This window comes from Macrotis lagotis, chromosome 5 (genome assembly GCF_037893015.1).
Source record: "Macrotis lagotis isolate mMagLag1 chromosome 5, bilby.v1.9.chrom.fasta, whole genome shotgun sequence".
In the NCBI taxonomy this organism is placed as follows: domain Eukaryota; kingdom Metazoa; phylum Chordata; class Mammalia; order Peramelemorphia; family Peramelidae; genus Macrotis; species Macrotis lagotis.
Genome location: NC_133662.1, coordinates 130732677 through 130759010, shown reverse-complemented (window position 1 = coordinate 130759010; position 26334 = coordinate 130732677). Strand labels below are relative to the sequence as shown.

At 34.8% G+C, this 26334-nt stretch overlaps 1 protein-coding gene across 1 annotated transcript in view; it reads right to left on the bottom strand.

The window, feature by feature from the left end:
- Nucleotides 1–26334, bottom strand: part of NKAIN2 (sodium/potassium transporting ATPase interacting 2) — a 1359833-nt gene that overhangs the window by 717873 nt on the left and 615626 nt on the right. Inside the window, exon 2 of the mRNA XM_074187495.1 lies at nucleotides 20300–20437. Within this exon, the coding sequence (XP_074043596.1) occupies nucleotides 20300–20437 (138 nt within the window). The remainder of the gene's footprint in view (nucleotides 1–20299; nucleotides 20438–26334) is intronic.

Here is a 26334-nt window from a genome sequence, read left to right as displayed (position 1 = left end):
TGGTTCATTTAAGAGCCTAGGCTAATAGGGCAGTGTCTATTTTCATAGCTGTTATAAATCATTAAAAGTTCTACTCTTCAACATAGTCTTCACTCAGGTCACTTATTCTCAAATCTCTAGTGATTTGCTGTCCTGAGTCTGAAGTCAAATAAAGAAATGGGGCAATTGAAACATCAAAGTTATTGGTAGCTTCCCTTTATTCATTTTATGTAAAAGGTTTTATTTTTCCCCTAACAAAGGTCTTTAAATACATATAACTGATCCAAGGATGAAAGTATAGATTTATAATATCCATCAATTAAAGAAATTAAAAAAACCCTTTCAACAATGAGAATAAATAAGTTTGTATCCTTGGAAATATGGCCATGGGTCATTAAAAATAAGCACAGCAAAGATAAAACATCAAGAAGATACTAGAGTCTCAAAGAAATCAAGAATATATCAATCAAAGTAATCAGAAATTGAATCCTCTCTAAAAAGCTCCACTATGCTTTTTGACTTGAAAAATAAATAATCTTTGGTCTGTATAAGGGAAGAAGGAACAAAGAAATAAGGAGACATAACACAGCAGGAGTATGCCAGGATTATTTCTATCTTCTCTGTGTTTTTTTCTTTCAAAAATTCTGACCAGAGCTCAATAAACATTTAACATTAAAAAAAACCTTAAACAAGTAAATACATTTTTGAAGTTTATAGGATTTGGTTTTAAAGCAGTGGGGCCACTGGATTAAATAATCATTATGTAGAAATGCAGTATTTTAGGAAGACTTTGACTTCTCTCAATAAATATCTCTTGTTCAAATAATAGGATCTGAATTGAAAGGGGGCATTCATATTTGTTCTTGGGTTCTATATAGAAATTGAGGCCCCCAGACCTTGGGTAATATTATCTGGTGTAGACATAGATTCCATTAGTTTGCTTGGTTGATATAACCTCCCCTCAAGGGAAATTTAGGAAGCTCAGTTCCTGGAGAATTGTGATGATGTTTAAGTGTCTTATAATGTCTATGGAGCATGTGTGGATATTGTGTAATTGTTTCCAATAGACTACGGTGATTTGGGAGACTTATTGGCCAATAAAAAGCTAGAATTATTGTTGTTCCTTCCTTTCAGTTATGTCTGACTTTTTGTGACTTTTTTGTGATTTTTTTTTTTTGCAAAAGATACTGGAGTGATTTGTCATTTCCTTCTCCAGATCATTTTACAAATAAGGAAACTGAGGCTAGTAAAGGACACACAGAAGGTAAATGTCAGAGGCTAGGTTTGAACTTAAGAAGAGGAGTCTTCCTGATTCCAAGTCCAGTTTTCTATCTATTTTTCACCTTTCTGGAGTCATTTATGTATTTAAATGGCCCACCTGGAGTCATTAGAACATTTTAAAAAGAAAGAAAGAGGCAGCAAAAGTCACCTGTTTGTTTTATTTTATTTATTTGTCCCCAAGGGAAGTGACTTTTCCTCTCAACAAAGCCTCTCAAAGACTGAGAAAGCCATTGGAATCCAGATGTCAGAATACTTGAAAGGTTTTGTAACTAGCAAGAGACTCTGAGACCCCAGGGAGAAAATATCAAGTTCCTGGCTTCAGAAGATTCCTTCTAGACTCATGACATTGAAAAGTGAAATGAGGATTCATCCTATTTGATGACATATTTGCACACAAACTTCCTAGGACTAATGCTAATGCTGTGTACAAACTAAGATCAATTTGGAACTTACTCTCCCAGAGCCTGAGGTGAGATAGAGAAGAGCATGCCCTTTTCATACTAAAAAAAAAAAAATTGCATTTTGTTTTTATATACCTTCCAAGTAAATATATCATTGTGAAAGTTAACTGATATTGTGTTTAAATAGAACTGGGGAGCTAGTTAAAGGTTCCTAAACATTGGAAAAAGTAAATATGACAAGTGGGATTTCTAGCTAGTGGCAGTAGAGAAGAGAGAAAATGAATAAACATGTCAAGGTCCCCTAGCAGACTTGGTCTTGAAGAGAACAGACCTCAAGTATACACATTAGACTAGACTAGTCATGTTACTTCTTAAAGGAAGAAGTGAAAATTTTCTTAGCAATGAAAAGATGAAACATCACAGCTATCTCCTTGTGAGTTTGTCTAACTCCCAATCCTACCCAATTCCTCTATTAGCTACTCAACTAGAGCTTTCACGTTACAAAATCATGAGACACTTAACTGGCATAAAGTATAATTTTTTGAAATTAAGGGATTCCCTTTTTTCAGGGAACCATGATGGAAATGAATAAAAATGTTGATAATCCCTGAATAATACTGATATTCACCAGGATCACTTTCAAGAAAGGAACATCTTATTTAAAAAGTTGGGTTATTTTCCCCCCCAAATGAATAAATAGCAATTAATACTGAAGCAACCAGAAGTGACTGGCAAGGTTCATTTTTGAACTTCTCAGACAGTGGTTAGAATAACTCTCTTCAGGTGTTCAGTTTGTCTCATTATTATTTTGGAACGCAAAATGATGAAATAGTATTAATGATTTTCAGTAATTCAAAATAATTCAAGAATCTGAGTCTTGCTCCAACCACAGCATTGTCTTTTTTGAATTAGCTTTATATAGACCTATACTTGAGACTTCGTTACATGGGTTAAGCCTTTATCAATGCACAAGCATTGATAGCCTGCAAAAGTTATCTGAAGTAGTGGTATAAAAATTCAAATTGAAATGGAGTCTCCAACTCAAAATAATAAAGGATCCTTGAAGGCTGCAGATTGACTTAGATAACCACATATCAACATTATGTAAGTTCTATTGTATTTTTATTTCTTAAAAGAATTCTTAATTACATTTTAAGTTGGTTCCCTTAGGGAGAATTGTAGGCCTCTTGTTTAACCCTTTAATCTCAAGCAGTAAGAGTTTAAGTGAGCTGTCCAGGGTCATGAAGGTGGGATTTGAACCCAGGGCTTCAAGTGTCAGTGTCAGTTCTCTTACCACTGCTAAAAAGACTTAAGAAAAATCATTTTTAAATCTTAATAGAAAAATTTTAAATAGCAGATAGGATTCTAATTTTCAGATTCTCTCCAGTTTAATTAGCTATTTTAAACTGTCTTGGAAAAAAAGATTGTGTAAATATAGAATATAATCCTCACCATGTTTTCTTCCTCATTAAAATGAGCTCCTTAAGGGCAGGGGTTGCTTCACATTATTCTTTGTATCACCGATGTCTAGTACAATGTCTAGCACAGAGTAAATATTTGATAAATGCTTGAATGAATTAATTAATTTTCAAAGCCCCCAGAAACTACTGCAGTGTTTGGCACATTTGTTGTTCAGTCTTTTTAGTCATGAACAGCTTTTAGTGATCCCATTTGGGTTTTCTTGGCAGAGGTACTGAAATGGATTTCTATTTTCTTCTCCTGCTCATTTTACAGATGAGGAAACTAAGGCAAACAGGATTAAGTGACTTGCCCAGGGTCATACAGTTACAAAGTATCTGAGGTTGAACTTGAACTCGTTTTCCTAATTCCAGGTACAGTCAGGAAGACCTGAGTTCAAATTCAGTCTCAGTCTCCAGACCCAGTGCTTAATCTACTATGCTACCTAGATGCCCCTATCAAATGGATAAGGGTTTCAAATGGAAAAAAAAGAGAAGGAATATTAGATAAACAGATCTAGTTTCATGAAAGGAAAAAAAAACACAACATAGCACTATATAAAAAGATATAAAAAGGAATGGGGTTCCTCAGGAAGTAACTGAATTGCTCTTATTGAAGATCTTTGAGCAGTAGCTGGGCCCATAGTAGATATTAAATAAATGCCTACTGATTGATCATGGCATACACATTGTGAGAAAAGCAAAGACATGAGTGTTGCAAAGCCATATTGGCAGTGAGATGCTACAAATTTAACTAGCTTGGTAGCATTGATGAGATATCAAGAAAGGGGATCTACCTTTCATCCTGTAACCAATTTTCCATTAAAAAAAAGATTCAGAGGTGGGGAAATTATTATTGCTCTATGAAAAACAGATTGTTTTTAGAACAAAAATTTCCTCACAAATGGCATAAAGAAATTGCCACTTAACATTGCATATATTTTGTTGATTGGTTAGATTCTCTTAAAATGTCCAAATGCTTCAACTTTTTTAAAATTACCCATTGTGATGGGGTAGCTTGGTGGCGCAGTGGATAGAGCACCAGCCCTGGAGTCAGGAGTACCTGAGTTCAAATCCGGCCTCAGACACTTAATCATTACTTAGCTGTGTGGCCTTGGGCAAGCCACTTAACCCCATTGCCTTGAAAAATCTAAAAAAAAAAAAGTACCTGATGTGATAAAAAAGAGACAGTATTCGCTGAACACTGCCATAAAATATTAAGAAACTGCTGTAATTGTGGCAGCTAGTGACATTGGAACCACCCATCAAACTATCCTATCACCCCCTAAAGGGATAGTGCTCACAGTCAATTCCCTGTCACCACCTAATGCTTATATGCCCAGCTATATTTCATGTATCACAACTCTTTTTCCAACTGGGATGCCAAAGATGATTCTAGTCAGGGAGTAAAGATGCAGCCTTTGGGTTTGTGATGTGAGTTAATATACTAGTATTAATTTGTCTTTTATTTTGGGAATAAATGCTGCCAACTATTATTCAATGTGAGGCCCCTTCTGCTTATTCAGGTTACAGATTTCTTTGTGATAAATTGAGACTCTCTCCTTTTCTTTCTCCTTCAGGATATTATGTTCATTTATAGTGTCAGAGTTTCAACTGAGGGCACTAATGATTTTGGGTTCCCAGTGACTGCTGCTAATTTTTGGTCATCTATGAAAAGAAAAACCAAATTCACACCCCAAACCATAAGTAAGTTTGTTTTTTTTATAGTTTTTTTCAAGGCAATGGGGTTAAGTGGCTTGCCCAAGGTCACACAGCTAGGTAATTATTAAGTGTCTGAGGCCGGATTTGAACTGAATACTCCTGACTCCAGGGCTGGTGCTCTTATCCACTGTGCCACCTAGCCACCCCAGTAAGTTTTTTTCTGCAGTTAATCTGGTTGAAAATTTCATGGAATGGACATATATTCCTTTTGTTCATACTTTGCCTTAACAAAAACCAGTTCATTTCTGTAGACAGTTGCACAGTGGAAGAGGGGATTCACCTTACTGAACATCAGAGCTCATTCAAGACAAGCAGGAAGGTAGAACCAGAACCACACATCCTGGTTTTTGTCCTTCATTATGGATGTAGACCAAAATGACATCGCTATGTTTGAGACAAATTACAGCGAGTCCAACTATGGCTGATCAGATCCATATGAGCTCAGAATGCTTTACCACAGGTCAGGCACACGTAGTCCATGTGAACACCTGGGATCAAGTTTGAGCTTTCATTCTGCCTTCCTCATAAAGTGCAGCCTCCTCCCTGATTTGGGCATGCCATGCTGGGTGGTCCTGTGCCAATGTCTCCCAAGCTGCAAAACAATTCTAGAGTTCTTCAATGAAACTTCAGGGTGTCTCGGTATTGCTTCTTCTGACCCCCTTGTGAGCACTTGCCCAGTATGAGTTCTTCATAAAATAGGGTTTTTTGGCAAGAGTATGTCTGGCATTCTAACAATGTGTTCAGCCCATTGTAGTTGAACTCTCTGTAGTAACATTTGAATGCTTAGCAGCTTAGTTCAAGAAAGGACCCCAGAGTCTGGTATCTTCTCCTGCCAGGTGATCTTCAAAATCTTCCTAAGACAATTTAAGTGAAGCAATTCAGCTTTCTGGCATGGCACTGGCAGACTGTCCAGGTTTCACAGGCATATTGCAATGAGGTCAGCACAACAGCTCTGTAGACCTTCATTCAGTTTGGTAGTCAGTCTAATACCTCTTCTCTCCTACACTTTCTTTCAGAGCCTCCCAAATACTGAGCTAGCTCTGGCAATAAGTGTATCAACCTTATTGTCAATATGTACCTGCTTGGAAAGGGCACTGCCAAAGTAAATGAATTTGTCCACAGTACTCAAAACTTCTACATTTGCTGTGATTGATGGTTCCACATGTGGATGGCATGGGGCTGGCTGATGAAGCACCTGTGTTTTCTTGGTGTTAATTGTTAAACTAAAATTAACATAAGCAGAAGAGAATGGATCCATACTTTGTTGCATCTCAGCTTCAGAGGCTACGCTGAGCACAATCATCTGCAAACAGAAAATAATGGCCCAACATTCCCTCCACTTTGGTCTTGGCTTGAAGCCTTTTCAAGCAGAGGAATTTGCCATCAGATGACCTTGAGGCCATGTGAAGGCATTTGATAATATGACTGAAAACATCATGCTAAAAAGTATGGGAGCAAGGAAACATCCTTGTTTTACTGCATTGATGAGTGGGAAATCTTGAGAGCATTGTCCACTTTCCAGAACCTGGGTAAGCATGTTTGTCATGAAACAGTTGTACAATACTTATGACCTTCTCCAGGCAACCATATTTTGACATAATTTTCCATAAACCCTCATGTCTGATGGTATCTTGGTCAGCTCTACAAATGTTAGATACAGATCTCTTTTGTTACTGGCATTTTTCCTGGAGCTGTTGTGCAGCAAACACCATATCAACTGCTCCTCAACCCTTTCTGAAACCACAGTGGCTCACAGGGAGGTGACCATCTTCCAAGTGAAGTATCAGTTTATTGAGAAGGACTCTGGCAAGAATTTTACCAGCAATGACTAAAAGAGAAACATCCCTGTGATTGGCACAAGACAATCTATTTGCTTTACTTTTATAGAGATGGGAAATAAGGCATCCTTGAATACCTGGGGATAACCTCTTCATGATATATAACCTGGAAAATTTCAGTCACCTTTTGTATGAGCAACGAACCTCCCACCTTATAGATCTCTGATGCAATACCATCAGCACCAGTTGCTTTGCCATTGAAAGGAGCCTAATGACCTTCAGACCTCTTTTTCAGTTGAAACTTCAGCTAGGGATGGATTGGCTTCAGCTTGAATAAACAGTCAGTGACTTATGCATTGATTGATGAAGGTCTGTTAAGAACACTATAGAAGTGTTCAACCCATCTCTCTAGGATCATGTCCCTGTTGTTAATCAATGTAATTCTATCAAACACTGAGTAGTTGAGATGCACATAGGTCTTTCGCCCATTAATATACCCTAGCATAAAAATGTATACACATGCATGATAATGAGTGGCAAGTCATGTCAACTTTTGTGAAATATAAGAGGACTGGATTTGAACTCACAGTATATGAGTTCCAATTCCAATTCTAACTTTTAATACCTGTGTGACTTTGGCAAAGTCACAACTCTAATGACCCCATCTGCAAAACTGTCTAGAACAGATGATTTCTAAGGCCCCTTTCAGCTTTTAATGTCTATCCCCTAACATGTCTATTTATTCTTCTGACAAACCAGAACTTCTACTTGAGTTCAGAGCTCTTCACCACTACTAGAATATTTTTTTGAAACTCTGTTTCATGATATTCATCTTGCTTCTGACTATTCTGTTTGTCACTCCATATCTCTGCTAACTGCCCTCTGGGCTCATCACATATAAGACTGCCTTTCTCATTCGTCACCAGCCAGATATTTTAGGTCAAGAACTTTCTACCAGTCTTTTGTCAGAAGTTTCAGTAGGCAAGAGCAGAACACCCCAGTCTCAGAACAAATACTGGCCTGTTCTCCAGGAAGGGGTTGAAATTTCTAAAACTTTACCGAACAGAAATCACCAAATAAATCACCCTACAGAAAAATGTAACAAAACAAGAACAAAAAAAAAAAACCCAAAAAACCTCTCATTATCTTATCCTTATCATATATTTCTTTTTTTTCTTTTTTCATCCATATGCACATGTATATTTTTAAGTTACAAAATTACTTTCCATGCTCCCTTCCTACCCCCCTCCCCTCAGCGATGAACAGTCAGGTTAGCATTGTATATATACATATTTTTGATAAACACATTTAGAGATGAGACATTTTCAGTATGAGGAATTAGGATAAAGGGAAAGGGATACCTAAGAGATAATATTTATAAAGTGTTCATCAGATTCTGAAGGGTTTTTTTTAATTTTATTTTGTTTTGGTTTTCTTCCTCTGGATGGGGATAACATTGTCCATAGCTGGTCTAATATGGTTTTCCTAGCTCTCTGAGAGGAGCTGCTTCCATCAGGGTTGTTCATCTCACGTTGTTTTTTATGTGTACAATATTCTCTTGGTTCTAATCCCTTCATTCAGCATTAGATCCTATAACTCCTTCCATGCTACTCTAGAGTCCAACAATTTATGTTTTTTTAAAGTTTTTTTAAAATTTATTCAAGGCAATGGAGTTAAGAGTGACTTGCCCAAGGTCACACAGTTAGGTAATTATTAAGTGCCTGAGGTCAGATTTGAACTCAGGTCCTCCTGACTCCAGGGCTGGTACTCTATCTACTGTGCCACTTAGCTGCTCTCATTTATGGTTTCTTATAGAACAATAATATTCCATAGTATTCAAATAGCATAACTTGTTTAACTCTTCCCCTATTGATGGGTATCCCCTCTATTTCCAATTCTTTGCCACTACAAAAGAGTTGTTATGAATATTTTGGAACATGAGGGGCTTTTCATTTTTTTATTATTTCTTCTGGATATAGACTAGAATTCGAATTTCTGGGTCAAAAGGAATGAACAGTTTTATTGCTCTTTGGGTATAGTTCCATACTGCTTTCCAGAATAATTGAATCTGTTCACAACTCCACCAGCAATGCATTAATGTCCCAATCCCTTATCATACATTACTCTGCCAAGTAGAATAAAGTTCTCAAAAATCATTCGCACAAATTATTTCTTGTTAGGTCACACAGAAGCTAAGTTAGTGAAAAGATGGATCAATCACCCCATCTGGATCTGATTGATTAAACTAATTTTTCCTTAAAGGCAAGTCTTTTATATTTTTAGAGCAAGAGTTATTAATTGCTAATGTAGTAGATGGAGTAGGACTCTATCTTATTATATTAGTGGTTTCTTCTATTTAACAATACAGATAATCATTATCTTCCAATGTTTCACTCTGACTGTATTCTTAATGAGGATCAAAATGACATCACTATGCAAGAGTCAAGTTACAGTGTCAGACAGTGGCTAATCAGATCAATACAATCTTGAAACGTTCTACCACAGGTTGGGTACAAATAGTCCTTGTGAACGTTTGAGATGGGTACTCTAAATTTTCAGATATCACATTTCTTTTGAGTTTCTTCAGTTCTGCTTTTCAGATAGAGAGCAGAACTTCCTTTAATATGCTATCCCACACTGGAGTCCTTTGCCAGTCTCTCCCAAGTCATACAGTCATCCTTGTATCATTTCAGGAAAGTTTGGAAAGACTTGCATGAACTGATGCTAAGTGAAGTGAGCAGAACATTACACATATTAACAGCAACATTGTGAGATGATCAACTGATAAAAACATAAAAGAAGTTTTATACGTGAGCATGGTATATTTTGCTCTGCATTCAGGTTTCTTAGGTTTTCTTTGGAAGTGGATGGCATTTTCCATCACTGGTCTTGAGTCTTGCTTCTATCCTAGTTGACCACCATGCTTGACTTTCTTGCTTGAGTTCTCCATAAAATCTCTTTTAGGCAAGGAAATGCATGACATTTGAAAAATATGGCCAGTCCATTGAAGTTACTCTCTCTCTCTGCTCTCTGAATACTTGGTAGTTTAGCTCAAGAAAGGACCTCTGTTCCCTACATTTTCCTGACAGGTGATCTTCAGAATCTTCCTAAGAAAATTCAATTCACACTCGTAGCATCCTTCTAGACCCAGGGTCCTTGAGTCATTATCTCTTATTCATTGTTTTAATCAAATTTTCTTTTTTTCTTATCATGATTCTTATATCTGCCCATTTGCTAATTACTGTTTCTAGGAGAAAAATCTAGATTTTAAATTCCTTGTCCCTGGTACTATTAATTTCTGTGCTTTATAATGAATTATTTTGGTGTTTTAGTGTTGTGCCCAAACCACTAGGTCTTGTTAGTTGAATATACCTTTTTCCTGTTCTTTTCCTCTGGATAAATCAAAATTTATTAGGTATGTGACTTATTCTTTATGACTACACTAACCAGCCCTACTCACTGAATTTCTTATATTCTCCAATTTAAGTATACTGTCAATATATCATGACATACCTACACACAAAGGATCACAGAACTAGAAGTGAAATGGAGCAAATTAATAGCCTCATTTTACTGATGAGAAAACTGAATTGAGACTGCTGGCAGTAATATTTCCATTTCTTCTAGAAAGGTCATAACAGTGTACCTGCGCCTGCATATACCATGCCTGTGAATCCCCAAATAAAAATCCACTTCCACATTCACCACTACTCTCTATTATATTGAGCCACCTAATTTAAATGTTAGTTCTTTGAGAACAGGAACACTCTCCCTTTTATCTTAGTATTCCCAGTGCCTTGAAGAGAATTTGGAGAACAGGTGGTGTTTAATTCATGAGTTTCCCCCTTTCTTAATATTCCTTGTAGTGTTAAAAGCATTTTAACTCTATTCTGCACATCAGATCTTAGAAAGGACATTGATAAACTGAAGAGCAGAAATAATACAGACAGCATGGGAAAGAAGATAAAGAGAATTGAGAAGGGTCAGTGTTCATATTACATAAAGATTTATTGAAGGAATTGGGGTTGATATTGGAGAAGAAAAGACTGAAGTAATCATGATAATTATAGTTAGAGTAGTTGAAAATCTTGCCTTCTCAAGGGGTAGAAGGATGGAGAAAATTTGGAACAGAAAATAATTTATAATAGAAATTTTTTTAAAAAAAGTATTTTATAAGGGGTTATGAAAGAAGAGTTATACTTCTGGTTTTCCCCAGAAAATAGAAATAAATTTATTTCTATTTTCTGGAGAAAACCCAAAGTATGATTCTTCTTTCATAATCCCTTATAAAATACTTTTTAAAAAAATTACCATTAAAATTATTTAATTTAGAAAAATTTAGAATTTAGATTTAATCTGAGAAAAAACTCCTTAAGGATTAGACTTCTCCACCATGGACTACCATTGTAGATGCTGGGCTTTCCTTATTGCAGACCTTAGTGACCAGTTGTATTATAGTGGGAATTCTTTTTTTTAAATTTATTTTATTTTTATTTTTTCCAATTACTTGCAAGACAGTTTTCAACATTCAATCTTTTGCAAGCTTTAAAGTTCCACATTTTTTCTATCACCCTCCCTTCCCTCCCCCCTCCCATGGCAGGGAACAATCTGATATAGGTTGTACATACATGATCATGTTTAACATATTTCCCTATTAGTCATGTTGGAAGAGAAGAATTAAAACTAAGTGGGACAAACCATGAGAAAGACTTTTTAGGGCAGAGCCAAGATGGTGACATGAAGCTAGAATACCCCTGGAGCTTTTCCCTATGCAATGTTAAATGAAGCCTATACACAGACATTAAAGCCATAGATCCCACCAAAAAAAAAAGCAAAACAAGTTCTTATCTCTGGACATCATGGAAGATCTTCAGTGAAGGTCTGTTTCTTTGCGGGGTATAGGGGTGAATAGTCAAGTGAGGCAGAACACCAGGAAAGACAGTGGGAAGCCTCTAGCCACAGTGCAGCCCAGGCTCTGGCTAAGATAGACTGTTAGCCCAGGTCCTGGCAGGTAGAGAACAGACCAGCATGGAGGGTCCCAACTCCAGAAAAAGTCTGATCCTTGGTAACACTGGGGCAGGGAACTGGGTTGGGAACAAACCACTGCATAGGTAATGCCTAGGCTGTGTAGGCAACATCTTGGCAAACAATAAATCAGGAACTAAACCCCAGTCCCAGAACAAAAAGTTTGGGATTATATACTTCCTATATCCCAGGAACAGGCTTCAACTTTCAAAAACAAAACAACAAAAAAGAATGCTAACCATAGAAAGCTACTTCTCAAAAATGATAAAAATACCATCTCAGAAGAAGAAAACAGAGACAATTTACTAACATGACAAGTCTCAAAGGAGTTTATGAATTGGATTCAAATTCAAAACCTCATGGAAGATTTTAATAAATATTTTAAAAACCAAAGAAGGAAGTAAGAAGAAAAATGGAAAAAAAGGAAGAGAGCAATGCAGGAAAATTATGAAAAATTGACTAAAAAAAATCAACTCCTTTAAAAGAAAAACCAACTGGAAAAATAATGTAACTCATCAAAAAATAAAATTAACCAACTAGAAAAGGAAACAAAAAAGTCAACTGAATAAAATAAAGCACTAAAAATTAGAATCAGGCAAATAGAAGCTAAAGAAACATCAAATTCCATCAAACAAAATCAAAAAGCTGAAAAAGTTGAAGAAAATGTAAACTACCATTAGGAAAAACAAATGACCCAGAAAATAGATCAAGAAGAGATGATTTAAGAATTATTGATCTACCCAAAAGCCTAGATCATAGAAAGAGATTATATTTTTCAGAGAAATATTTTTCAGAAAATTAACATGGAAAACTTCCCTTATATACTAGATCAAAGAAAACAAAAAGTCCTTGAAAGAATATACAGAAAACCTACAGAAAGAGATTCCAGGATAAAAAGTAAAGAGGGTTTTTTTAATCATAATCAAATTCCAGAATTCTCAACTAAAGGAGAAGATACTGCAAGCAGCCAAAAGAGAAAAAGAAAAAGTATTTTAAATATAAAGGAAGCAAAAGAAGAATTACAGAAAACTGATCAGTTTCAATATTAAAGGATGGGAAGGCCTAGAATATGATATTTTGAGGGTCAAAGGACCTTGATTTTAATCAAGAATTAACTACTATGCAAAATTCAGCATTAATATATTAGGGGGAAAGATGGGTGTTCAGTGAAATAGAAGATTTACAAATTTTCTGTAAAAAAAAAAAGACCAGAACTGAACAGAAAATGTGATCTTCAAATATAAGACTTAACAGATGCACAAAAAGGTAAAAGGAAAGGGGGAGGGAAAACCTGCTAGTCAAGAACATTAAACTGTATACATCCTTACAAAGGAAGATAAAGTTGTAACTCTTGAGAACTGTATTTCTCTTAGAAAAGTTAAAGGACTGAATACAGTGGAAAGGATTGTATTTAGAGGATAAGGGTATAAATGAGAATGAAGTAATGTTGATTATGATAATAGTATTTCCTATTGAGACAGAGCAAAGGAGAGTACTTGGAAGGTCTATACATAATTAAATCATGAAATGACATTATTTTACTAGATATTTTAGTTAAGCATGGTTGTACTGCAATAGGGACTTAGGGTGGGAGTGTGCTTAGAAGGGTTGAACATAAATAGATCAGAAAGTGATTTTGCATTATTCCATACTTTGGTTAGCAAGGGTTATAGTGCTGTAGTTGGAGCACTATAGGGAAAGACTATGCCAAATATTTTAGTTAAGGAGAGTTTCAGTGCTATGGTTATAGAACTATAGGGACAGAGGGAGAGAGAGTGTACACAATACTGTGATTGGGGAAGATGGAAGCATTGGGTTTTGAACACTTTAGGGACAGTGGAAAGAATGTACTAATACTTTGGCTGGGGAGGGTTATGGTTGAAATACTATTGAAACAAAGAGATTACTTGGAGAGACTGAGCATGAAAAAAAAGCACAAAGCAATTTCCTTTTGCTAGATGGTTTGGCTAAAATTGGAGGGAGTCTGCTTAGGGGGCCAGGTACTAAAGGTCCCTGAAATAATCTGGCATTGCATGATGCCTTGTGTATTCATGGAAAGTACTTGAAAAGAGGGGGTGGTATAAATTGGCTATAATTTGATATGATTTCTGACTCTTGAGTTTTTTGTTTGATTGATTTTTTTGCATAGCAATAGGGTTAAGTGACTTGCCCAAGGTCACACTAGGTAGTTTTTAGTGTCTGAGGCCAGGTTCAAACTCAGGTAATCTTGACTCCAAAGTAAGTGTTCTATCCACTGCACCACTTACCTTCCCCCTATAAGTGTATTTCTAATGGGACAGAACAAAGGAACATATTTAGTGACTATAAGACAATGTGGCTAATCAATCAAGCAATCAATCTTTGAGAAAGGTACTTCTATCAGGACAGATAAAAGGAATATATTTTGACAGAGGGGCTGTAGTTATAATACAGTGTTAAAACAATAAAGATATGAAAAGAAGGAATATATAAGGAGAAGGCTAGGCAATAGAGGATAAATAAGACCAGGTGAAAAAGCACAAAGACCTATTATAGTCTCTCTATATATAGAGAGAGAGGGAAAGAAGGGAGTGTATGAACACTGAGTAAATTGCACTCTCAACAGATCTGGTACAAAGAGGGAATACATACATTCCCAATTAGGTTTAAAAATCTATCCTACCATATAGGGAAGTAGGGGTGGGGAAGGGGAAGAAAGAGGAAGAAGGGATTGATAAAAGGAAAGGTGAAGACAAAAGTAAAAGTAAAGCTAAAGTTTAAAGAAAAGTTAAAGGGGAAAGGAATTAAAACATTGGTAAGGAGGGATGAGAGGAAAGAATAGAGAAAAGCATAAATGGGGAAATATAGCATGGAGGGAAATATAGAATTAGCAATCTTAACTGTAAATGTAAATGGGATGAACTCTCCCATAAAATGTTAGTAGATAGCAGAATGGATTAAAAATCAGACTCTTACAAAGTGTTATTTACAAGAAACACATTTGAAGCAGAGAGATACACACAGGGTAATGATAAAAGGCTGGAGCAAAATATATTATACTTCAGAAGAAGTAAAAAATATCAGAGGTAACAATCTTCATATCAGACAAAGCAAAAGCAAAATAGATCTGATAAGGAAGGAAACTATATCTTCTTAAAAGTACTATAAGCAATGAAGTTTTATTATTATTAAATATGAATGTACCAAGTGGTAAGATGAACAGATTATTTGGAGACATAACAAAACTATAATAGTGGAGGACCTCTCTCAGAATTAGAAAAATCTAACCACAAAAAAAAGCTAAGAAGGAAGTAAAGAAGATGAATAAAATCTTAGAAAACTTATATATGATAGATCACTGGAGAAAACTGAATGGAAATAGAAAAAAGCATAACCTTTTCTCTGAATACCTGGAACCTATACCAAAATTGACCATGTACAATGACATAAAAACCTTATAATCAAATGCAGAAAAGTAGAAATAATAAATGCATGCTTTTTTGAATCATGCTGCAATAAAAATTTCATGTAATAAAGGGCCATAGAAAGATAAACCAGAAATTAATAGAAAACTAAATAACCTAATTTTAAAGAATTAGTTGATCAAATCAAAGAAACAATCAACAATTTCATCCAAGAAAAGACAACAATGAGACATCACACCAAAATTTATGGGATGTAGTCAAAGTAGTTTTTTAAGGAAAATTTAATATATCTAAATGTTCATATGAATAAAATAGAGAAAGATGAGATCAATGAACTGGGCACACAACAAAAAAATTAGAAAAAGGACAAATTAAAGATCCCCAATTAAATAGAAAATTAGAAATTCTGAAAAATCAAAGAAGAGATTAATGAAATTGGAAGCAAGAAAACCAATGACCTATAGAATAAAACTAAGAGTTGCTTTCATGAAAAAAAAACAACAAAATAAACTTTTTTGTTAATTTGATTTTAAAAAAGAAATAATTCCAAATTACTAGTCTCAAAAATGAAAAGGGTGAGCTCACTACCAATGAGGAGGAAATTAAAGACATAATTCAGAGCTATTTTGCTTAACTGTAGGCAATAAATTTAATAACCTGAGTGAAATATTTACAAAAATATAAACTACCCAGATTAATGGGGAAAGAAAAATATTTAAATAACCCCATTTCAGAGAAAGCAATTGAAGAAACCATTAATAAACTCCTAAAAAAATCTGCAGGCCCAGATGGATTTACAAGTGATTTCTACCAAACCTTTAAAGAACAATTAATTTCAATTATAAACAAAATATTTTTTAAAAAGGACAAAAAGGAGTTCTGCCAAATTCCTTTTGTGACACCAATATGGTGCTTATACCTAAAGCAGGAAGAGTCATAATAAAGAAACCTGTAGACCAATCTCCCTAATGAACATTGATGCAAAAAAATTGAAATAAAATTTAAGCAAGGAGATTACAACAAATTTTTACAAGGATAATACAGCATAATCAGGTAGGATTTATACCAAGTAGACAGGGATGGTTCAATAATAGGAAAATACACATCATAATTGAACATATCAATATCAAAACCAACAAATCATAGGATTATCTGATGCTGAAAAAGCCTTTAACAAAATCAACACTCATTCCTATTAAAATCAATAGAGAACATAAGAAAATAGGGAATTTTTCTTAAAATAAACAGGTTCTATCTAAAACCATCAGTAAACATTACATGTAATGGGAACATTTCCAATAAGATCAAGGGTGAAACAAGGATGCAGATGATATGATGGTATATTTAGAGAACTCTAGAAAATCAACCTAAAAAACTACTTGAAATAATTAACAACCTGCAAAGTATAAAGATAAAAAAACAAACTCATATAAATCATCAGTATTTCTATATATGAACAAAAAAGCCTAAGGGCAAGTGATAAAGAAATTCCATTTAATGTAACAGTAGACAACATAAAATATTTGGGAATCTACCTCCCAAGAAAAACCCAGAAATTGTATGAACACAATTTCATACTTTTCACATACAGTCAGATCTAAATAATTAGAAAAATGTCAATTGTGCATGTTTAGGGTGAGCTAATTTAATAAAAAGTCAATTCTCCTTAAATTAAATTACTTATTCAGTACCATACCAATCAAACTATCAAAAAAACTATTTCATAGATCTAGGAAAAATAGTAACAAAATTCATCTGGAACAACAAAAGTTCAAGAACATCAAGGTAGCTGATGGAAAAAATGCAAAAGAAGATGACCTAACTGTATCAAATCTACAACTATACTATAAAGTAGCAGTCATCAAAACTGTCTGGTACAGGTAATGAGCTAGTGGATTAAAATAGCTATAATAGAAACAGTAGTAAATGACTATAGTAATCTACTTGACAAACCCAAAGAAATTAGTTTTGGGGATAAGAACTCACTATTCACCACAAATTCCTGAGAAAGCTGGAAAATAATATGATAAAAACTATGCATTGACCTACATCTCACATCCTATGTCAAAATAAGGTCAAAATGGGTACAGAATTTAGACATAAAGGACTATACCATAGATCAATTAACAAATCAAGAAATTTTCTATCTGTTGGATTTATGGAAAGGGGAGAAATATTAACCAAACAAGAAAAAAGAACATTATAAATTTCAAGATGGATGGATTTTGACCATATTAAATTAAAAAGGTTTTGCCCTAATAAAACCAACATGATTTGGTTTTATTAGATTAGAAGGAAGATAGATTAGATAGATAGATTAGATTAGAAGGAAAATGGCAAGCTGGCAAACAATTTTCACAGTTAGGGGTTCTGATAAAGGTCTCATTTCTAAAATATTCAGAGAACTGAATCAAATGTATAAGGTTACAAGTCATTTTCCACTTGATAAATGGTCAAAAGATATGAACAGGCAGTTTTTGAAGGAAGACAATAAAGTTATATATAATCACATAAAAAAATGTTCCATATCGTTACTGATTAATGAACTACAAATTAAACAATGAGGTATCAACTCACACCTATCAGATTGGTAAAATAATAAAAAGGGGAAATGATCAATGTTGGAGAAGCTGTAGGAAAATTGGAACATTAATGCACTTTTGATAGAGTTGTGAACCAATCCAACCATTCTGGAAAGCAATCTGGAACTGTGCCCAAATAGCAATAAAACTGATTATACCCTTTTGACCAAGTAATATCAATACTACGCCTATATCTAAAACAAATCAGAAAAAAATGGGAAAAGTCCACATGTTCAAAAATATGGCAGCTCTTTTTGTAATGGCAAAGAATTGGAAATTGAGGGGATGCCCATTAATTGGGGATTGATTGAACAAGTTATGGTGTAGAAATATTATTGAGTACTATTGTTCTATAAGAAACTAAGAATGGTTGGACTTGAGAGAAGCCTGGAAATAATTCATGAACTGATACTGGATGAAGCAAGGAGAACCAAGAGAATATTGGACACATTGTGAGTTGATCAACTATGATAGATGCCACTCCTCTCCGCATTCAGAGATCAAGGACAACCCTGGGAGACCACTTGTGGAAAATACACTCCACTTCCAGTGGAGGGGGGGATGGGGGGAAATAACCACAGAATTTGAATGTAACCCATGTTTACTTTTTTTAAACTTCTCTTATGTTTTTCCTTCTTTTCCTTTAGTCCTAATTCTCCTTATACAACATAACTAACATGTACATATGTTAAAAACAAAAGTACATGTACAACTTTTATTAGACTGTTCCTCACCAAGGGGAAGGGGGTGGGAAGGGAGGGTAGCAGAAAAATGTATTACTTATAAAAATGCAAGTGGATGAATGTGGAAAACCTTCCAAAACCTGTAACTTGAAAAATAATATAAAATATCAATTAAAAAAAGGAAAATCATGATAAAGAAAAAACTTAAAAGAAGCTTTAAAAAGTGAACATAGTATACTTTGTTCTGCATTTAGAGTTCATAGTTGGCTTTTTTAAAATGTAGATAGCATTTCTATAAGGTCTTTTAGGATTGTCTTTGATCACTAAAAAGCTAAGAGGAGCTGAGTCCATCATATTTGATCATCACACAGTGTTGCTGTGAATGTGTACAATGTTCTCCTGGTTCTGCTCATTTCACTGAGCATGAGCTCATTCATGCAAGTCCTTCCAGACTTTTCTGCAATTTACCTGCTCATGATCTCTTACAGAACCTAGTGTAATGGGAATTCTTTATTTTTTTGTTTCAAGTTAAGTTGAAATCTATGTGGATATTGTGCTGCTACAAGTACTCTACTTGCAAAGTAATATATGGCAGAACTAATATCTTACCATTTCCATAGTCTACATTGGAATTTGTACCATACTATCATATCTTATTCTTTGAAAGATGTCATCTCACACATAGAATTCATTTCCCCTCATTTAAACAAACAAATTGATTCCATCTTATATTAAGAAGTAGCTACAACCTTAATAATGGAAGATATGTAGAGAAATTTCCAAGACCATGTAAAAGGGAAGGGCAGTAGAGATTTGTATTGTGATCCCCTTTAAGGGGCAGTTAGGTGGTCCAGTGGATAGAGCACCTGGCCTGGAGTCAGGAAAACCTGAATTTATATTAGATATTTACTAGTTGTGTGACCTGGATTTGTTACTTTAACCCAGTTTGCCTCATTTTCATCATCTGTAAAATGAACTGGAGAAGGAAATGGCAAACTGCTGTAGTATTTTTGTCCAGAAAACCCTTAATGGGGTCACAAAGAGTCAGACATGACTGGAAAAAAAGACTAAACAATCATCCTTTAAAGAGGGTTAAGGAGAATTGCTAGTCTTTGAGCTGTCCTAGGATTGTCTTTGTTCTAAATATCTCTAACTGAGATGACCCAAACTCTCTCCTACACTGAATCAGGAAAAAAAAAAACAGCCTAATTTGGCTCTACATGCATATTTGACCAGACATTCAAACTGGCTTTTTAAGTCACCACGGTGAAACTTGAAAAGTGCCTATATCTTTCCCTTTGTTAAAAAATAGACAGAATATAAAAATCTACATTAATGAAATGTTATAGCTGAGATCTGAGCCACACACAGGAGCAAAAAAATCTAAGTTATAGTTCCCATAGCAACTGTAACTCAGTCAGATTTTTACTTTTATGTTAAGTAAGTACAACTTCAGGAGGAAAGCAAAATATTACCTTTGTGCAAAGAAATAGAATTAAGAACACAGCCACAATAGCCCCGAATTTCCTGACTTTCATGCCAACATCAAATATGAACTATTAACATATCATCAATATTCCAACATCAATACAACATACTTGTCATAAATTACTTTTAACCTGCCTTTTTTTGATACATAAAATGGATTTACTGTTCTAAAATGTGAAAGAAAATAATCTCTTAATGACATGTTAAATCAAAGCTCGACTTTATCATTTACCAATTCAGGAACATGGTTCTGGATGTAACTACAACATGTTATTTACTGAAAGTACAGTACATAAAATGATATCTGATTACATTCACCATCAGGTGCTCAAGCTTGACATTTTTCCAATTACTGCAGGTGTGAGCTAATTTTTTTTTCAAAATAGCAGGCATGTAGCATCTTAAGAGTAGGTAGGACACACACAGTTCCCAAAGAATATAAGAATGTTTGTATTATCTACTTTTCACAAGGAAAAAATAAATAAATATGAGTACTCACTCCTGTTACGTAGCGAGGTCTGTATTGAATAGTTCCAAATAAACCCAGAATGACGATGATAATATGGATAAAATTTGCCAGGATAGGTGCCCACTGGTATCCAAGGAAATCAAATATTTGTCTCTCCAGCACACAAACCTAGAATCAGAAGAGACAAGAGGCAGTTCAGTATTGTTTCAGTGAAAAAGACAGCATCTCAACATAACAGGCTAGCAACTTGAGCAAGACCAGAATGGAATCTAGAGTTTGTTGTTAACCAGCAGGTTTTGTGGAAGGAGAATTTGTCATTTAATTGGGGAGCAAAGTGACAGAGGAATAGTCCCAACAACTCAGATGATTTGGGGGGATATCCTGTGGTATTCACAAGCTGACACATGTGTAGCAGCTGGGTAAATGATGTTGTCATATGTACTATCAAACCCTTCATATCATCCACTGACAAGGAAAAATACATCCATAGGGAGGCTAGATGCTCTCACTAATCCAGGTAGAGTCAAGTCAAAAGTCTGTGCTGTGCTAGGTGCTGTGCTAAATACTTGAAAGAAGATAGAGATTTAAAAAACAGCCATTTGTTTTAATACTAGTTCTTTCACTGATAGCACTTTGTTTTCATTGCCTAATTTAGTCTGTCAGTTCCTCAGTTTCTGCATATTTAAAATAACAGCCCTGGGCCAGGAAATATTTAAGGTCTTCTTTGGCTCTTACATTTTAGAATTCTGAGTCTTTGTTGCTCAATTGTTTTTTAGTCATGTCCGATTCTTTGTGACCCCATTTGGTGGTTTCTTGGCAAGGATACTAGAGTATCTTACTAGGTACTAGAGTATTTGTGATTTCCTTGTCTAGTTCAATTTGGAAATGAGGAAATTTAGACGAACAAGTAATGATTTATCCAGGGTCATACAGCTTGTGGAAGTCTTTTAGGTCAAATGTGAACTCAGGAAGATGAGTCTTCTTAACTCCAAGCCCATACATTATGCCACCTAGTTGCCCTCATATCACCTCGCTGTCTTATTTATAATCAAAATCACCATCTTAAGAGAAGTACACAATTTCCTTGTGTGACCTTGGGCCCTAATTTCTATAGCCTCAAATTTCTTCACCTATTAAATGAGGCAATTGAACTGGATAACGTATGCTCGTTCTAAATCTGCCAAGCTCAGTTTCTTATGACCACTTTCAGGTATCACCTTATAGGGCTTCACATTTGAAACAAACTTCCGTTAAGCTAAATTCACAGATAATTCCCAACCTTCATTTTCTCTCCATAATAGGACCTCTATTCCAGCCAAATTTCTTATTTGAACTATAAACAGAAGTAATTGGAATAGTGTGAATAATGTCTCCCTTTTCCTCTTCCTTCCCATGCTCAGGTATCTATATTAAAATGCATTTGGGTGTTCAAAAGGCAAAAAAATTATCTGGACATAAAGTATATGAACAAATGATCAACACAACCAAGGAACTATGAGTCACTGATAATTATGGTATTTAGCAAGTATACCATAATAAACATTTGATACTTGTGTTCAGAAAGTTTTCGAGTTCAAATAGCTCTATAGAGATAAGAGATCTCAGAGGTAATTTGATCTATTTTATTTCACAAGTGAGGAAACAAACCTAAGAGATTTGCCCAGTTGGAGGGTATAGGAACTGGTATTTGAACACCAATCTTCTGACTCCAAAGTCAGTTACCTTCCCACAATCCCATGTCATCACATGTTTTAAAATATCTTAGACCTCAAGGGTATCATGCCTCCAGATAAAAATAACTCTTAAATATGGGTTCTGTTTTATTTCTTCATATTTCTGGGAACCATATTGTGTCTGAAACACAATAGGAAGTTAATAAGTGCTTAGTGAATGATTCAATTTTTATTTATTATTATCAAATTAGTTGTTCAACCATTTCATTCTTGTTGGACTCTTCATGACCCATTTTCTTGACAAAGATACCAGAGTGATTTGCTATTTTCTTCTCCAGTTCATTTTATAGATTAGGAAACTGAGGTAAACAGGATTAAATGACTTGTACAGGGTCACACAACTAGTAAACTCATGAGGCTGGATTTGAACTAAAAAGCTGAGTATTCGTAACTCTAAGTCTGCCACTAAAAATCACTGATCTTAAATTAAAAGCTTCTTATATGATTTCTATTCTTTTTGGTTCTTTAACTGGCTAGTAAGGCTTTCATATATCAAAGAGAAATAGAGGAAAAAAACAAAAAAGCAAAAACACCTGTACTAACATTTTTGTATCACAATTCCTTCTTCCCAAAGTTTCTTTATGCATCTAATCACAATAGTCAGGGATAATGGTATTCCAGCCCTATTTATTCAACTCATATTCTTACTGAGCCTAAAATGAAAGGATATGAATAGGAATCTCAGTACATTTGTTAGTTATACCATACAAAGAGGCAATATGTCAGCAAGAAATACAAGTCTGAAATAAAGGTCTAACTTTCAAAGAATCTCCACAAAATTCCAATCTCACAAGTCTTATATATTCTCATATTAAATTCTTATTAGATACTATTAATTTCTTGTTATTATTATATTTTATATATGTTCATTATGTTAGAATCAATGAAAGTCAATTCACTACAGGAGAACTTCTGGGACAGAGTCAAGAGGGTGGTGCAAAGGTAGGAAGCTCTCAGAGCTTTTCCCTTAAATGAAGCCTTTAAATAGATCCTACAGTCCAACAACATCAAAAATCAAACACCAAAACACCTTTTCAGTGAGATACCTTGGAGGAACTTCAGGAAAAGATCTGCCACATGGGTAAAAGTTAGTATGGCCCCATGGTTGTGGGAGAACTAGGAAACCAGTGAGAAGCTTTTAGTCACAATGCAATCCTGGAGCAGTTCTGCCAACAGCAAGAGTCCCAACCTTAGCTCAGAGAGTGAGATTTCAAGCCCTGGGAAGCTGGTGAGGTGTTGGGCTACCCTAGAACAGGGAACAAACTGGAAACCCCAGAAACCCCAGTGTGGAACCCCAGCCCCCAGGAAGAAAAGCTTGGGACTATGCACTCTATAACAGAGCTCAACTGATAAAATGACCAGAAAAGCAAAAGCAAACAAAAAAAACCTAATCATTGAAAGCTACTATTCAGATAGGGGTGATTATAACAACATCTCAGAAGAGGAAAGGAGAGACAAAATGCCTACATGTGAAACCTCTAAGGGATTGATGAACTGTTCTCAGTTCCAAAAGACCTCTTAGAAGACCCCAAAAAGAATTTTAAAAATTAAAGAAGAGAAAATAAATGAGAATCATGCAAAAGAATTATGAAAAATTAATATGTTGGGGTTTGTATCTCCAAAATATTGAGGTTTGGTGTTAGATGTCTAAGAAAGGATTTACAAGGGATTTTATCTCTTCCAGGCAAGTTGACATTTAATTGGGCATTGTGATGACCCAGTGGTCTGAGAGTTGGAAGATACTCTAACAAAGACGGATCTGACTTGTGCTCATTAATACAGGGAGAGAAGGAAGGAGAGAGAGAAAAATGATCTCAGATAAATAATTATCTGTTTGAAGTGAGTCTGGAGGTCTCACCACCAAGGGGCAGTTGGAAAGGGCAGAACTTCTAATTAAGTTATAAAACATGCTTATAAGAAAGGCTTTTGAATATCAAAGAAGACCCCAGGTATTGATGATAAGTGATTAAATCTTATGGTACACCCTTGTTTAAGGCTAAAAGGTAAAAGTAACCTTAAGTAGTAGATACCTATAACTAACAGCCAGAAGACAAAAAGGCTTTGGACAAAATCAAGTCATAACTAGAATCTCCAATGTTACTAAGACCCTGGAAGGACACTTAGAGCAGATCTGAATGTTGGGAAGAGGGCCCATTAATTGGAACCTCATCAAACCAAAGAAAACAATAATTTTAAAAGTAAAATTACCCAGTTGGAAAATAAAATTAACCAATCAGAAAAGGAAACAAAAATGCTAACTGAGGAAAATAAAACCTCAAAAACTGGAATTGGACAAATAGAAATGAATGATTCCATGGGACACCAAGATTCCATCAAACAAAATCAAAAGGTTGAAAAAAAATAGAAGAAAATATAAAGAACCTCTTAGGAAAAACAGCTGACTTGGAAAATAGATTAAAAAGAGATGATTTAAAAAATTATTGATCTACCTGAAAGCCATGATTAGAAAATGAGCCTGGACAATAACATGCAGGAAATTTTCATGGAAAACTGTTCTAATATCCTAGAACAAAAAGACAAAATGATCCTAAAAAAAATCCATTGATCACCAAATTTCAGAATTCTCAGCTAAAGGAGAAAATACTACAAGCAGCCTAAAAGAAAGAATTTTAAATAACAGAGATTCACAGTTAGGATTATACAGGACTTATTACTTCAGCATTAAAAGACAAGAGGACCTAGAATATGATATTCTACAGGTCAAAGAAGTTTGAATTGCAACCAAGAATCATCTACTATGCAAAATACAACACATTCTTTACGGGGAAAAGTTGAACTTTCAATGAAATAGAGGATTTTCAAACTTTTCTGATAAAAAGATCAGAGCTGAACAGAAAATTTGATCTTAAAATACAAGACTAAAGAGATGTGTTAAAAAGGTAAAATGGAAGGGAGGGAAATGTTAATCAACTTATAAAAACTATTTTTCTCCTAGGGCAGTTGAAAGGAACATATTTAGACAAAAGGTGTGGGTATAAATTGATTTTGATATGATTAAACTTTTAGTTCTTGAGTGATTTTGATTTATATGATTCTTTAGCTCAAGAAAATTATATTTCCATAGAGGGTAGTTGGAAAGAAGATATGGTATAAATTGACAATAATTTGATGATGTTTATGATTCTTGAGAATTGTATTTTTAATGGGACAGTATATTTGGACAGCAGGTACATGGACAGAGGCTGTGAGTATGAAGGGACTATGAGATAATGTTGCTTATAAATCAATCAATCAGCACTTGAGAACTGTACCTCTATTAGGACAGATAACAGAAATATATCTTAATAGAGGTTGTTGGTACAAGACAATTTAAAATAATCAAGACATGAAAAAAAAGGATTATATCAGGGAAGGTAAAGCTTTAGAAGATAAATAATACCACATGAAGAGGCACAAATACCTGTTAAAGTAGGGAGGAGGAGGATCTAAGTACTGAGTAAATCTCACTCTCAACAGAGTTGACCCAAAGTGGGAATAACATACATTGCCAAATGGGTTTTAAATTTTATCCTACCCTACAGGGAAATGAAGAGAAATAAAGGGGAAGAAGGGACTGATAACATAGAGGGCAAAGGTAAAAATAAAGGTAAAGTCAAAGTTAAATTAAGAGGAAAGGAAAAAAGGGCTGATAAAAAGGACTGATCAAGAGGCAGCAACCAGAAGTAAAACAACAGTGTGGAGGGATAAGGGAAAAGGAAAGAGAAAAGTATAAATGGAGGAAGATAGTATGGGAACAATAGATATGAATGAGTTTTTTTTTTCTCTTTCTCATGGCTTTTTCCCTCCTTAGTTCTAATTCCTCATCTACAACATGACTAATCAGGAAATATGTTAAACATGAGTATATACATATATACAACTTTTAAGAGATTGTTTGCTGTCATGGGGAAGAGGGATAGGAGGAAGGGTGGTAGAAAAATGTAAAACTCATAAACTTGTTAATGGATGAATGTTGAAAACTACATCTGAATGGAACTGGAAAAATTAAATTAAATTTTAAAAAAAGGAAACTATGATGGATGGGACTTCAGAAAAGCCTGGAAAGAGCTGCATCAATGAATGTCAGGTGAAGTGAGTAGAATCAGAAGAACATTATACACATTAATAGCAACATTGTATGATGATCAACTGCAATGGACTTGCTCTAAGCATTATAATAACCATAGTCAATTCTAAAGGATATGTAATTAAAAATACCATTCACATCTAGAGAACAAACTATGAAGGCTGAATGCAGACTAAAGCTTACTATTTTCAATTTTTAAAATGTTTTATGAATTATGAGGTCCCCCCTTTTCCCTTTTGATTAGA